This window comes from Epinephelus lanceolatus, chromosome 6, assembly GCF_041903045.1.
Source record: "Epinephelus lanceolatus isolate andai-2023 chromosome 6, ASM4190304v1, whole genome shotgun sequence".
NCBI lineage: Eukaryota > Metazoa > Chordata > Actinopteri > Perciformes > Serranidae > Epinephelus > Epinephelus lanceolatus.
This window is the reverse complement of record NC_135739.1, coordinates 14404572-14420801: the sequence shown is the minus strand read 5'-3', so window position 1 is coordinate 14420801 and position 16230 is coordinate 14404572. Positions and strand designations below refer to the sequence as shown.

The window sequence follows — 16230 nt, the reverse complement described above, 5'->3', positions numbered from 1 at the left end:
CGCATACTTGTTGTGAGCAGTTTCATGTAGGAGCCATTTTTGTTTTACCAAACTGCACCCGCCATTCATATCACCACACAGGGGGAAGCGTACATTTACTGATAGATGAGAGGCTCTTGCTCATAACAGTGCGAAATGTAAACATTAATGCCGTCCTCCTGGACTGAACTGTAACTTTAGCTAGCTCAGTGGTGCTAGGCAGACATCTCTACAGTCTATATCTCCAACACCTGGCAACTCACACCAACACAATCTACTATAAAACTTCAATTAATAGCTATTATTTGATTAAATCACTGAACTCAACAGGCCTATATTTGAGATAGGCCTTTAATTCCTTTTACACAAAACTGTTGCTCAGCAAAGATGGGAAAACATGATCAAATTGTTTATTTGAACCATTATTAAAATAACTTGAATAAAAATTAGGCTTCGAATAACATATTAATTACGTGTAATGTTATGACACTTGTTTCAGGGCACCCAAGGATAACGGCACTTGACATCAGACACAACACCACTTTTTTAACCTGTTTAAGCAATACTCACAACTTGGATTCATTTTTATTCATTAATTTGTTTGATTATTATTTTCTTACTGACTAAAGGAATATAAACAACTTACCAGGTAATTGAGGAATGGACACACTGATTTTATGATAGTCAGTGACGAGTCAACATTTGTTTTTTCGTCATGCTGGTAAATCTGAAATCTGATGCTCATGGTTTTAATAAAATGAAATAAACGGAGCTAACAATGTGTAGCATCTCTATATTGACAAAAGTTTAAACATTTCTATTTGTGTGATATGAACAGCTAACATCCTCAACTCAAATGAGTTGCCAGCAATCTGAAGAACTTCTATAAAAATGAACTGTTTGACAGCCAGACCGAGCGTCTGATTGAGACAGGCCTTTATTTAAATGTGTAGCTACACCAGGCTCATTAAAGAGACTGGGTGTTTAATTGGGAATAGACTTTTATTGATAAATAGCACTACATGCAAGAGGAAAAATCTGTATTTTGGATTTTGGGGTGAGCTGTCCTTGCTACAACTTTTAAATGTCACTGCATCCTAAAACGCATATGCAAGCAGTTTGTTTACAGAATGCTGTAGAATATTTACAGCCTCACACACCATTTAAAACTGTAACTATTAATTATTTTCTAATGAGAGCAGCCACTCAGAGTTTTGAGCCAATTTCTTGCGTGCCAGATGTGAGAAGTGTCTCTTTCACCAGTGAGTGAAAAATCTAGCACAGATGAATGATCAAATAGCCAGTATAATGAATGAATTTCATATATGCACCCCACAACGAATATCTACAAACACCTGGGAGCACTACAGTCTATTTGCAGCATCAATAGATGTGATGATTTGCATCCCAGTAAGAATTAAAAGAAAGGAAAGAGTGTCATTTTTCACTGTGAGACAATAGATTTGAAAATATCTGCTTCTCGTAGGTGGAAGCTGGTTCACTTGGTGAAGGCCAGAGGTTCAGATCATGACATCATTGAGTGTGTGGTGTATTTTGAATGTGAACTGTGTTACTTACCACCTCTCAAATCGTGAACCTTTGGAACACCTACTTTCACCAAATTGTGAACGATGATTCAGAGGCTGTAAGGCCAATTTCATGCCAACGATTTATTCAGATACTGATTTCAGTAATAATGGACTGATTTTTCACATCAGAGGTCTTGTAAACAGACTTTTTTTTCCATGTACTGAATTGTTGTATAAAAGCCTTGTGTGGTTCCAGAGAGAGCTGAGCAAAGTCTGATAAATTGCCTCAGGTGATGTCACTTGTGTCAGAGTCCACTGGGGCTGAGGGCTACAAGTTTGACAATGTAAAAATCTGGAGGAGTTAGAAAGAGGTGAGCTTACCAGACCTCTGTAGCCTGCTCCTCTGGCTGAGGCTAGCAACTCCAGGTTATGTTAGCTGCTACCATAGACAGTGTAAAGCCCAGTTCAGACCAAGATTCACAACAAGACAAAACAGCTTTAGAGCATTGCAGAAAAAAATTGCAGTGGTATGAACTGGCCAGTCTGAGCTCGACTCAAGCCGGCTGATGGTGTCACCTGCAACTCAGCCGGTCAAATCAGCAGTGTCTGGTTTTAGAACGTATGACTCATCACCTGCTTCTACAGCCAATGGACTTGCAGTGAAGTCTACTGGTCCAGTCAAAATGACCACAGATGGCATGTTTCCTTGCTGTGGCAGGTGCTGCACCCTCTGTTTCTGTCCTCACGGTGTGCTGGTGTTGGACGGTGGGTCACTGCTGCCTCTTGCTGTGTGCTTATCCTCCCTCACACACATTCTCATTGACTGATTAATTAGTGCCGGTTATTTATATTATTGTGGCATATTTATTATGAATACAGTCCATCTGATGCTTGTTTTTTGCTTCTGTTTTTTGCCATTTCATCACCACTACAAATGCAGCTGTAGCCAGTATCTGACTATCACTGTCCTCATTCATATTTTAAGAAGCTACAAATTATATTCAGCCACAAAATAAGCCTGGAAAGATGGAAATCAGAACAGATGTACAGAGAGTTGTTGCATAGAGATGGTACTCTGTCTCATGTAGTTGCATTGGTGTGAACTTTCAGGTTTTAGAATGTTGCAGAGCAGCGCTTTGCAAGTAGTTGCTCATCTCTCCAGTCAGCTCATCTCGTTGAGAATCTTTGGCCTGAACTGGGCTTAAGATTTGGACATAGCCACCGTGACATTACCCATTGGTTTGTAGACTCCTGTTTCTTTCCTCAAATTTGGCGTTTTGGTCTTTGCCATCTAAGGATTTTTTGAAACAGAAGTGACCTGAGCATATTTGGACCAGACAGTGGAGCTAACGGAGAGCCTGAGGTGACACCTTGCAGACAGCCTGTCACTCAAAGCAGCCACATCCTTGATTGTGCATAATCTAGGGAGTACAATTGTCATGAAGGAGGAAAAATAGCGCTGGGGCCTGTTTTAATACAGGCTGTAAACATGTTTATTTCTGCTGTAAAGTTGAACATGTTAACATAGGGGTCAATAAGGACTGACTCACTACTGGAACCAACCTCAAGTGGTTCTTCAATGAACTGAGGTTTTTCTTAAGTGCTATATTGTAGGCAACTGGACTTGCTTGAGGTTCTTGAAGACGTTTCACCTCTCGTGACCCACCCACACAGGGTTCAATGCTTACGACTCCACAAGAGTCCGTTAGAAATGAAGAAGTGTCTTGGATGAGAGGTGAAACGTCTTCAAGAAACTCAAGTATATCCAGTTGCCTACAATATAGCACTTAGGATTACCACGACCTGGATGACTGAGAAACTTCACCAACAAACTGCCGGATTTTGTACTTCATGTTATTTTCATTTTTCAGCCCCAGAGGGTGCTGCTGCTTGGTGCTACCAGCATAACACATCTGAATATGCAACCAAGCTGTTAAAACTGTGCCATTGTGGGTAACGTAGATGTCAGGTTTTGACAAAGAAAAAGAATCCAAAGGAGACGATATCTCAGGTTCTGCTGCACCAGGTTCTCACAAAAGTGCCATGATATATCAGCAAAAGACAAAATTTAGCAGTGCCTGAGTTGCATTTTTTTTTCCATTTATAAAGTGTGAACCCAAACCCAAGGACTGCCTCCAGGTGCAGAAAAAGGCTTCTGCTTTTTCAACTGGTCCCTTGTTAGACCGCAGTGAGTGACACAAAATGTGCTGACTGTGAAAGGCTACGTGTCAGACTGCTGTGTCTGACACATGTATGCGTGCGTGGAGTGTTGGCAGCGTACATTGCCGTCTACCACAGTGTCTTTTTAGATACTGCTAATGGCTCTGTAAAAATCTGAAACGTTCATATTTTGTGTCCTTAACTGATTTTTAACAATGTTCGGCTCATTTTAAGCCTGTCTGCTATCAGACAGCTCTGCTCGCATTCTCAGACAGTTAATTTAATTCAGTGGCAGATTGGCTAATGGGAATATTCATCTCCGAGCCAGGGTGAATTGTAAATTGGAACACGTGTAGAGGTGAGGGTCATTAAATGAATTATGAAGTCATCTGTAGTAGGTGTGAATTTGACACCTTTAACGCCGTCCTCCCTTATTTTTAACAGTCATAGATTTCCTTTGTAAATGATGGATAGTGTTTCATGTGATGTGTGTGCCCAGTTTTTCTCTCTGTTTTAGGGACGATGTATCACTGAGCACATTTTTCATGTCATTTTAGCAACATAACCAGCTCCTATTGTAGACCAGTGACCTCCTGATGTGTGAACCACTTATAGTCACCGGTGCACAGCGGCCTTTCAGTATGTTTTAACACACCGTCAGCCTCAGCACTCAATAATGACGACGTTATGGAATATGTTTCCTGGAGTTACTTTCCATCCCACTGGCTGGTATTTGACAATGGGTTTATAAAGGGATTACCGCTCTGCTGCCAGCATCCACCAGCAGACGGAGGGGTGGAATTGTGCATGTGTGCGTATGTCCGTGTGTCATATGAAACCCATAGGCAGGTCAGGCTCCTCTCATGATAAGCCTCATGCCTCAGAGACTTATGCAGATGATGTGATGGACTGAGCTATTGTGATGCACTGAGTCGTAACCTTCTGCTATGGAGAGTGACCTTGTTGGGCATTTAGTCACAGACACCGTGGCTGGACATACTGTGCTATATGATCCAGATTGGATTGTTTAGAGCTATGTTCATATTTAATTCAGCCTGTTTGCATGCAGGTTGAGTTTATTTTTCAATATTCTGTATAAATAGACCATTTGGGCACGTTTTGCAGCGCTATTAGCCGTTAAAGGCTTTCGAGAGGCTGCAATTGTTTTCCTTTTTCATGCATTTTAAGATGTCTCACATGAGGACTTGTGAATACAATAGATTTTCAATTTCCCCATTTCCCTGTTTTCATTTACAATGCATGAACTAGCTGGAGAGCAAAACAACCATCAGATATAAAATTGACTCATAGCTATTAGGGGATTTTTTTTTCGTTGTGTGTGTTTGTGTACTGGCATATGATTTTAAAACCTGCTCGCGAGGCACAGTCGCCCATTGTAAATCAAACTGTTTTAACTGAATACAGACTCAGTCCTTTGAGGATTATCTTGGAGCTCTAGCTTTAATTTCACTGCTGCGCCGGGTCAATTAGAGTTTATAATAGTAATTCCACTCATTTAGAGTGTTTGATAGCTGCTGTAGAAGGGGAATTGAGTTTAATTAATTTGTCTCACTGTCTGTCTCTTTGTCTCCCCCTCTGATTCTTTCTGGCCTCCCACGTCCTCCCCCTTTCCTCCTCTTCTTCCTTCTTTCTCTCTCCTCAGGTGTCTGGCCCAGTGATTCAGGAGCAGGGGGAAGCAGTGGAAAGCAGGGCCATGGGGGCGAGCCTGGGCCAGGATATAGGCTGGCTCCCGCCTTTCCTGTTCTTGCTACTGATGATCACAGTGTCACCCACCCAGGGGCAAGGTTGTCCCCAGCGTTGTGAGTGCATTGCAAAACACAAGACTGTTTCCTGTTACGGTAAACGCCTGTCCGCCCTCCCAGATGGCATCCCGCTGGACACCAAGATCCTGGACCTGAGTGGGAATAAACTTCGCTGGGTAGAGCACGGGGACATGCTTCCATACTCACGTCTTGAGAAGCTGGACCTGAGCGAGAACATGATCAGTGTCCTGGAACCGAACGCCTTTTCTAGTCTCCAGAACCTGCAGTTACTTTCACTGAGGGGTAACCAATTAAAACTGGTCCCCATGGGGGCTTTTTCTCGTCTCTCCAACCTAACAACATTGGACCTCAGTGGGAATAAGATTGTAATTCTTTTGGACTTTACTTTCCAAGACTTAAAAAGTCTGAAAAACCTTGAGGTTGGAGACAATGATCTAGTTTATATTTCCAACAAGGCTTTTTTGGGTTTAGTGGGGCTGAAGGAGCTGACCATCGAGAGGTGCAATCTGACGTCTGTGTCCAGCCAGTCTTTGTCCTACCTGCATAACCTGGTGACTCTGCGGCTCCGCTACCTCAGTATCTCTGCTTTAGAGGACCAGAACTTCCGTAAGCTGGGGAACCTGAGGGGCCTCGAGATCGACCACTGGCCCTTTTTGGAGCACATTTCCCCTCACAGCCTGCAGGGTCTTAACTTGTCTTGGCTGTCTATCACCCACACTAACATCACCTCTGTGCCCACCTCTGCCCTACGCAGTCTGGCTCACCTCACAAGCCTCAACCTGTCCTACAACCCTATCTCTGTGCTGGAGTCCTGGGCGCTGCGGGACCTTGTCAGGCTGAAGGAGCTGCACCTGGTCAACACAAACCTGATGGTAGTGCAGCCATATGCGCTGGGTGGTCTAAGACAAATCCGCCTCCTTAACCTCTCCACTAACAGCCTGGTGTCCCTGGAAGAGGGAGCCTTTCAGTCTGTCAACACTCTGGAGATGCTGCGCTTGGATGGGAACCCTCTGGCCTGCGACTGCCGCTTGCTATGGATCCTACAGCGCAGGAAGACCCTCAATTTTGACGGTGCCTCCCCAGTGTGCATGACGCCGGTGGAGGTGCAGGGACGAGCTCTTAACGCTTTCTCTGACTCAGCTCTCTTTGATCACTTTACCTGCCAGAAGCCCAAAATCCGCAACAGGAAACTGCAGCAGGTATCAGCCCGCGAGGGGCAGGTTGTGTCATTCATTTGCAGAGCAGAAGGCGAGCCGACACCAGTTATATTCTGGATCTCTCCTCAACGCCGCCGCATCACCACAAAGAGCAGCGGACGCCTGACTGTGTTACCAGAGGGCACGTTAGAAATTCGGTACGCTCAGGTGACAGACAGTGGAACCTACATCTGCATAGCCAGCAATGCTGGTGGAAATGACACCTATTTTGCCACACTTACAGTTAGCGGGCTGCCACTAGATGCAGCCCTAATGGCCAACCGCACATACTATGCTGGGGACCTTAATGACACAAATCTGAATGACACCAGAGTCTTCCTGAAGTTTACTCTGGACCTCAAAACCATCCTCATATCCACAGCTATGGGCTGTATCATGTTCCTGGGGGTAGTTCTCTTCTGTTTCATTCTGCTGTTTGTGTGGAGTCGAGGAAGAGGGCAGCACAAGAACAATTTTTCAGTGGAGTATTCCTTCAGAAAGGTGGATGGACCCGCTGCCAGCGGAGGACAGGGTGGGGCACGCAAGTTCAACATGAAAATGATTTGATTATTCGGATCTGTTCCTCTCATTAATATTCTTCCACTGATTCTGTTTACAAGCAGTCTCAAGCTAAAGGGACGAGACGCTGGAGTGGAGCTTTGTGCTCGCAGAACATTAAATACAGTTATTTATAGGACATTTTATCTAGACAAGGTTTTGTTATTGAAGCTACTGTATATATGAGGAAAAATGAAATCTGCATGGATTTGATACATTTCTATCGCTTTGTTGTGTGTTCACATTATTGTGCAGAGGAAACGTGGATTGTAAAGGTATAAAGATGTCTCAGAATCTTGAATAGACTGTTAAAAGACCAAGCAACAAAAGCACTCACAGTCCCAGCAGTCTTTAACCTCGACAAAACTTTTGCCAACTCCGTCCTTCTTCCCGACAAGGAACTCCGTCCTCTTCATCTTTAAAGGACGTCACCTCTCAGCTCCATCTGAGGTGATTCAAGCTCTCTATCTCTAAACTCATGAATACATTACAACAGGGTGGTGCTCAGTGAATGCCAAGGACTTGTCAATATGTATTTGAATAGTTCCAGCTATATACTGCATATTTAGACTTATTTACAGTCAGGACTTTAGAGCACTATTGTGACAGACATATAGAGGCTCTGCTTTTTTTTCTGATGGTGGATTTGTACAGAATACATTAGACACCAAGAGACTCTGCAACACTGCCAATTTGACCGTAAAGCACCATGTAATGTGGTAGAGAGAACCTGCTTCTCATTGGATACCACTAAAAGTTGGTCAAAGCTGTTTTAAACAGGACTCTACAGGATAAGCTACAATTAGAGGACCCAGTGCACATTCATGTGGTGACAAATCAGTTCACGCAGACGCACCCTTCGCTAGTTTACCATTGTTTATTCACACACTGCAAAAGACGTACCCCCCTGATCTGAAACGAACTGTGTAAAAGACGAAGGCGTGTACAGAGTTGGCTTCTTACTTTAAATAAGGTGTATTATTTGTAAATTGGGGTGCATTCATCCCACAGTTGACTAGCTCATACTGTATAGGTAGGATATACACTGTATAAGATGTATTATATATTTTGTAATCACTGACATTGAAATCCTTGTGGTTGTTTATAGTACTGTTGAGTGATCATTTTTTCTGCTCTACTGTAGTTCCACTGTTAAAGTCTCTTTTTCCAAATCCAGTCTCACCTGCTCATGTCATCAGATGCCTGAGCCCACGCTACAAATCAGGAAGGGTCGTTTTACATCAGGTTTCAGTTCACTTGCCTTTTTTGGGCTGTAAGTGACAATGGGGAGGATTGGCTGAGCAGTAGGGGGGGAGGTGTTAAGTGGGTTCCCCTCAGGACCTTGATGTATTTGAGACATGCGGGGGAAATGCAAATGTGAGAAAGAAACTTGTCGACAAAGGTCATAATGAAACTGAGCCAGAGAGGAGAGAAAGTCCAGGACATTGCCACTATAATACAAAGGGCTGGATGCTAAGTTAGAACTATATATGCCTCCTATGATAGCTGTATAGCATTTTGTAAAAGTTTAAGTAGAAGTGGTTATGAAGGTGATTTCGAATTGTTTAAATACATATATATGTGAATACAATTTCTACTACATAGAATGTAAGTCAGTGTTTTTGGTTCGTTAAAGTAATAACCTCACAGATTTGCATTTAAATACTTGTAAATGTCTGTTAACAGAATACTTCAACCACAAAATGACCGTTTGTGTTTTAATTACTCACCGTGTTAGCTTTCTTGCATGCCTCCTCGGTGACAGAGAATCCAAAGATGAACCCGGGGTCATCAGGTGTTTCAGGTCTTAACTTCAGACACCCTCATCCTGGCGATCCAGCCGGGGATGATCAGGCCCCGACACTCATCACCCCTCTTAATCCAAAGCCAACGGGAAGCCTTTTCAGTGGCTTCCAAGATGTTCTTGATAGCTCTTTGTTGCTGCTGTCCGTGGATCCCTAAGAGTCCCAGGACCTAGTGTAGACATCAGCCAGTGGGCCTCCCATCCCTGCCTTCGACACTCTGCCACCAGAGATGCATGCTCCATCCTGTCTACCCAGGGGACAGACATCAGGACCATATCAAGCCTGAATGTTGTGGCTGTGATGGTGTCCAGGAACTTCAGCTGCCTACCTAGATCAACCAGGACCTGCCAATCTCTTGCTGTTGAGAGCAGACTGTCCAGGGCCTATGTTCGGGTTGAGGCTGCAGTATAATCCAAGTCTCATTTATCCAGTTGTATACTCAGTACTTCCCAAACACATTCATTTTCGCTGAAATGTTACATTATATAAACACTTCCACCAACAAGTAGCTCGCCCAGGAGTTGTTGACAAAATCATGGATTTTTATTGAACAAAAAAATGCATGAAAAATTACAAAACAAGAAATGAACAACTGGGCCCATAAAAGAGGTCGCCATAACATAACTATACTCAATATAATAACTAAACAAGGTGTTGACCGAACAAACTGACCTGACTGAGCATTTGTAGTGGCTTGGCCAAACCAAATAATACACAAGTAACAAAAATGGACGGCAACTTCAACTAAATACAAAGCAAAACTAGCCAAACCCAAATCCCCCCCATGACATGGCAGCACATGGTTTGGTCCAATGAGTTGGCTCCAGGATTTAAGAGTCCTCAGCCTTCAGCGACACCTTTCGCTCCACCAGGAACGGACCCCCCAAATAACCACAGTTGTTTTGCTGTTGTTAAATACACACCCTGATTACTTCAATTCATGAAGAATGTTCGCCTTTTTTGGATTCTCCGTTCACCTTGGAGGCATGCAAGAAAAATGGCATCACAAATTCAAGGTAACACGCAGCGAGTAATTGATATACAAATGGTCATTTTGCAGGTGAAGTCTTCCTTTAAGTCACTATCTATCGCCAAATGAAGTAACAGTGGTGACTGAGCCTGCTGCCCAATGATTGAACAGTGGAGGCCGGTTACAGTGATCATAGTTACAATAGTGATCAAAAAACTTGGGACAGAATCACTCCTATACAAATGCCGTTGAAATATTTGCTTACAGTAATCACGTCTGCTTATGGTGTCCATTTTCTTGTCATACATGTCAACATATGTTTGTTTTTTAAAACACAGTTATTCCATTTCTTAAAAACTTTTTACTTTACTCCCATGATCCTTTGCCTCGTGGTGATCCCTCTGCTTCCGGATGGCAACATGAAGCTGGTGCTGTGTGCACATTGAAACCATGATAGGGAAAAGAGTCATTTTTCTCTCAATGAAAAATTCGACTCCAAGCTTACTGCCAAAACAAGCCAACAAGATGCAGCAGCGAAACATTTTGTTCCTCAAGTGACCTTGTGTAGTCTACACAAACAACAGGAAACAGTCATGGCTGCCAGAAATGGAGACAGAAAAAGAGCACACACAGTGAAAACACCTGTAGTTGAAGCCACCCTCATCAGGTGGATTGATATTGGTAGTGAAGCTGTCCGTTTCATTACTTTATATTCAAGTAATTAATATACAAATGTCAACAAGATGATAATCTGCATGAGAAATGAAGGAAAAACTTGAGTTACAATACTTTTCTGACAGATGTGATCATTATAAAAGTTTTCCACTGTTCTACAAAGTGGGTGTCTGGTGACATTCCCAGGAAAAATTACAAATGGCATCATTAATCTGCTTCTACACACCTTGAAACATACATACATCCACACACCAATGCATACATATATGCACACACACACACACACACACACACACACACACACCATCTATGCTGTGATAACCCTTTCATCTCTCCAGCAGCAGAGCTCATAAAACAAGCTGATATAAATACATTCACCAGCCTGGTTTCAAGCTTAAAGTCTGCCAACAAACACACTGCAGTTACCACTTATCGCCACAGGTGCCACCAGAGATCTAAGCGGAGATCTTTGAGATTGTAACTTTAACCTGAGCTGGTATTCATGGCGCGTACTGTAAATGCAAATGTGTAAGTGTTGGGCCTTGCAAGGCAATGTGTAGTCGTTTTAATAATTTATAAAAACCAGAAACTGGGGCCATTAAATCCAGTTTCCTTCATGACTTCAGATGTAATTTGGAGAGAGTGAGAGAACAGGTGAACAGCTGATATTATTCTATCCTTGAGGTTTGTCTCTTGAACCGTGGGTTAGTACTTGGGAACTAATATCACCCTACCTGACTGCTCAACTGCTGCAGGTCTAACAGTGTTGCTCTGCTGCCCCCTGTTGGCTCGAGATGGTACTGAATTCTGCGCTATTGATTAAAAGGGTGAGAGAATTTGACTTCTCCGACCTTTAGATTTAAAAGTAAGAAACCTTTTTCATTTTCCCCAAAGACAGCTGTGAAGTCTTGGAAGGCTGACCTGATCCAGTTAAACTGAAGGTGAAAATGAGTTTCAACTTAAATGACACTAACTGTAATCACACAGCAAACCACTCCCCCCTTCTGCAGGTGTAACAGAATGAAGAGTCCCATTTACTTCATTTAGCGTTTGTGTTCATCCACATACACACTGCACAACATGTTAAGCTCACACAATAGAATAATTAATAACAAACTGTGAATCAGTTTCTGTCTGCATTTTAGAAATGTAAACTGCTGATAATTTTCATTGTCCTTTACTGAATTTATCCTGTAGATATGGAAACCATTGTGTCTGGAAACTGTTTTGTATTGTACTGTTTTATAAAAAAAAGAAGAAGAAGAAGCACACTGTTTATAAAGCATGCTATGTTACCCGCTATGATGATAATGATGTCTGTGCCCTGTCCCATTTTTTTATAGCAGTCATCTTCTGGTCACTCCTTACATTGGCAGTCTGCGAAGTTCATTGAGAGTCTACAATACACTGTGAAATTTTGTGTTGCTGTTTTTTTCCTCCCAGGGGTTTGTTATATTCTCATTTTTATGGTATCAGTTAAACCATATGGACAGATGTCCCATCTGCACTACGCATTTAGATATACTGTTATGATTCACTCAAGTTAATATGTGTGGGTGCTGCATATATATGTGGAGCGTTATCATTTTCTATGCATTCATCAAAACACAAACGACAAAAATAAAGGAAATTTTGTGAGCAGATTAAAATTGGTTTGCATTCACTCCTATATTTTCTTGATCCTGTTTGAACTGTTTAGCTATAATGACTGTATTTATTGTAATCAGAGCAAGTTAGGCAGCTGCCGTAAACCGTGTGGTTATTCAGTGGATGTGTTCATTCTGTAGTATTCTGACTAGTAACACATCAGATGACAAAATAAAAAGTGGTATGCATGACAAGAACGTCTCAAGGAGGAAGTAGAGAGCAACAGGAAGATGTTATCTGTTCCATTTTTGTAACATTTAAAATCCCCCTCCACCTAAACAAGTGTTTATTGTTACTTCACTGTGCAATGTGATGTTTCACAGCTAGTTTGTAAAAAGATTGGGGTCCAAAATGCAGCTTTCCATAGTGAGGAAGGACTTTTGAGTGTAGTGGGAGACATCATGGTCCAGTGGTTAGAATTTAAATTTAACATTAATTTGCATAAATGTAGATTCTGGGTTTTTCAACAAGGCAGGTGTTGAGAAATGATGCACAAGTTAGCAGGGTATATTTATGTCTTAAAGGAACAGTGTGTAGGATTTAGTTGCATATAGTATACTGTCAGATATTAATACATACTTTCAACATATTGTACCACAGTAGCCAGAACTATAACTATAATATTATTACTTTCATTAATGTTGTTGTAAGCTACTGTCATTACCTGCATCTCTCTCTCTCTCTCTCTCTCTCTCTCTCTCTGTCTCATTGTGTCATACGGATTACTGTTAATTTATTATGCTGATCTGTTCTGTACGACATCTATTGCACGTCTGTCCGTCCTGGAAGAGGGATCCCTCCTCAGTTGCTCTTCCTGAGGTTTCTACCGTTTTTTTTTCCCCGTTAAAGGGGTTTTTTTGGGGGAGTTTTTCCTTATCCGCTGTGAGGGTCTTAAGGACAGAGGGATGTCGTATGCTGTAAAGCCCTGTGAGGCAAATTGTGATTTGTGATATTGGGCTTTATAAATAAAATTGAAAATTGAAAAAAAATTGAATCTCGCGATGATGATTGCAGATTGCAACTTCCCCATGTTCCAAACGTAAACCCTTGCTTAGGATTCCTTCAGTGTTAATTTTTCGGGTTTTTATTGGGAGTTGAATTACCCAGAGAGGTTTCCTGCTCTCCAAAACAAACAGATCCAGTGATTCAAACACGTAAAAACACTGAATAAAGCAGTTTCATGTTACAAAGCAGTGTTTGTCCGATGCTGCTCGTTGCAGAAGGCCTGCTAACTATGGTGGGTGGCGCAAAAACACAAATGGCCCTATCTAAAGCCAGTGTTTGGATGGTTGCAACATGCAGGACTCAATTGATGAGGACCTGCTCCTTACGTAGATATAAACAGATCATTCTAAGGTGAAGAAACCATAATGATTCTTAATTTTAAATGATTATACACTAAAGGAAACATTATATGATATTCTATTACTGCCAATATATCCCCCTGAATACTACACACTGAACCTTTAAGTTCAAACTTGACAAAGCTGAGTGAAACAGGCCAAGGTTTCCTGCATTTACAAACGTGTCTCTGTGAGGTGTTGTGCCACCACAAGCCTCCGAAACAGAAAAGCGTTGTCTAATACGTCAATTTGAAATGTCTCGTGAGGCCTCACTTAGTCACCGTGAAGGTGACAGCATATGATTCATGCATCATGCATCATGGTTCATCATCATCACTGCTCATTTTGCAACAGATCATGCTGTTATTGTCATCTTGGAACAGACGTCTCAGATGCTCAGATGTTTCACCAAAGCATAAAGTTGATTAGGCAGAGTGTAACTAACGAATTAAGAGAGTAACTTTGGATGGATTTGTAGTGACCCCTCCTCTTTCTGGAGATAAGTGGATTCAAACCATTCCAGGAAAATGCAGCCCTACCCCTCACTGTGGGGGTCAAGCATTTACACCTCATCTGCTCTCTTGGTGTTCGTCACTTGCACCCACCCACACCTGAGAAATGACTCATAATATCCCTTCTATTTCACACCTCTATAGACCACCATGCTTTTGCACTGCTGATCTCTCAAACATGTGTTTGACTTTGGGACAGGTCGCTTAGATGTTGACTTTCTTGTGATCCAAAATCAGAGTAATGTGGGCCTGCTCAGCATTTTCATACATGTCACGATAGGATGTTAGTGTCTTAAGTGTATCATGCACCTGTATGCAAGCAGTTTGTACACAGACGGCAAAAGATTATAGCTCCTGTACTGCACAGTACTGGATTGTATAGAAATGTGCATTATGCTGTTGCTCTGTTCAATTCAATAAGCTTTATTGGCATAACATTTCTTCAGACTCAGACTCAGAAAACTTTATCGTCCATTTAATTTACATGAGATGGAAAATCTTCTTTGGTACTGACAAAAAGACAAACACTTCACACAAAACAGTGACAGACAAACAACAAGTTCATAAATGGCAGTATCAGTACACTAAAATACACTGTACACACAACCTTAAAAGGTGTGGGTTAAAAGTTATTAAAAGCATTAGTGTGTGTGTTTTCTTATGTGTTGCCAAAGCACAATTACAATTTAAGACAGTGGAAATTCAAAAACAACTAACAACAATGTATTATTACAAATGCATAGACATTAAATTTTAAAGGAGAAAAAAACATATTAAGTGAAGGAGTAAATAAAAAGGCAGAGTGTGATCTGTGATGAAATTAACTGTATGTTTTTGTGTTGGTTGTCTCTTAGCGGGATTTATGCTTGTGCAGTAGACCCTACGCCGTAGCCTACACGCATTGCCGACAGCACCGTGAGCATGCATGCTTGTGCGGTGGTGTGTCTGTGTCACTCTGCAGTCATACCTCCAAAGTTCAAATAAACACAAGAAGTTTGTGCTCTAGAGGAATGATCAACACTCAGTGAAAAACCTAAGCCCTATGATAAGCTAATATGGCAAGGCTTAACTATAAAAACCAGTGAGCAGTGATAACTAGCATGTCTTTGGGGTCATCGGGTGGGAACCTCCTTTCACCAGTGTTTCGTCTAGTTGGTCCCACGACACCTCCAGGAGGCTAGACAGTGATCTCTGGCGTCCCAGAGACACTCCCCTAATGCCAGGTCTCACTGCTCCATTCCCCGCACCAACCCAATAACCTCCTTTACCTTACTTACACATGGCTTTCTCAGCCCAAACAGCACTGCCACCTTCAACCAAACCCAGGCTCCGTACATGTGAGCTCTAAGTAGAAGCAGGGCTGATACTACCTTTCCTAGCACATTCACCATACTCTATTTCACACGCTACATAACATAATTACAATATAAGCTAAAGTTAAAGGAGCTAAATAAACTTACAGGATCAGCAAACACACTCACCTTGCCGCAGGGCCTTAAACAAAATGGATTCAAATAGGCCACTCCCACACTTAAATAACCTTCCTCTTCCTGGACTTCCTCCTTACTTACACATGGCTTTCTCAGCCCAAACAGCACTGCCATCTTCAACCAAACCCAGGCTCCATACATGCGAGCTCCAGGTAGAAACAGGGCTGATACTACCTTTCCTAGCACATTCACCATACACCAAAACACTAGTCAGTGGTGGAGGTTTCTGTGAAGTGCTGTAAAGTTTAGTTGATCCAAAACACACATCAAACACACATTAAACATGGCTTAATAGCGACAATTTCAAACACAAGTACACAAATCAGCTTCACTATAACTCGCAGCATTCACAGACACTTGTCTTTATCTGGACACATTTTCCCCACAAATGCAACATGCTAATGTTTATAGCACAAGCCTCTAGCATTTTACATTGTATAAATTAGCCTAGCAGCTAGCAACCTTTTCCTCTTCTCATATGAAGCCAGGGACAACAGCAACATTTAACAAAGGTAATGTTACAAAATTCGGCTCCATTACAACTCACAAGGTTCACCGACAAAACAACTGTCTTATACTAAA

At 42.0% G+C, this 16230-nt stretch overlaps 1 protein-coding gene across 1 annotated transcript in view; it reads left to right on the top strand.

The window, feature by feature from the left end:
- lingo3a (leucine rich repeat and Ig domain containing 3a) overlaps positions 1–9219 on the top strand; it is a 57282-nt gene extending 48063 nt beyond the window's left edge. Inside the window, exon 2 of the mRNA XM_033620689.2 lies at positions 5332–9219. Coding sequence (XP_033476580.1) covers positions 5383–7215 — 1833 coding nt within the window. The 5' untranslated portion in view covers positions 5332–5382 and the 3' untranslated portion in view covers positions 7216–9219. The remainder of the gene's footprint in view (positions 1–5331) is intronic.
- The last annotated feature ends 7011 nt before the right edge of the window (positions 9220–16230 follow it).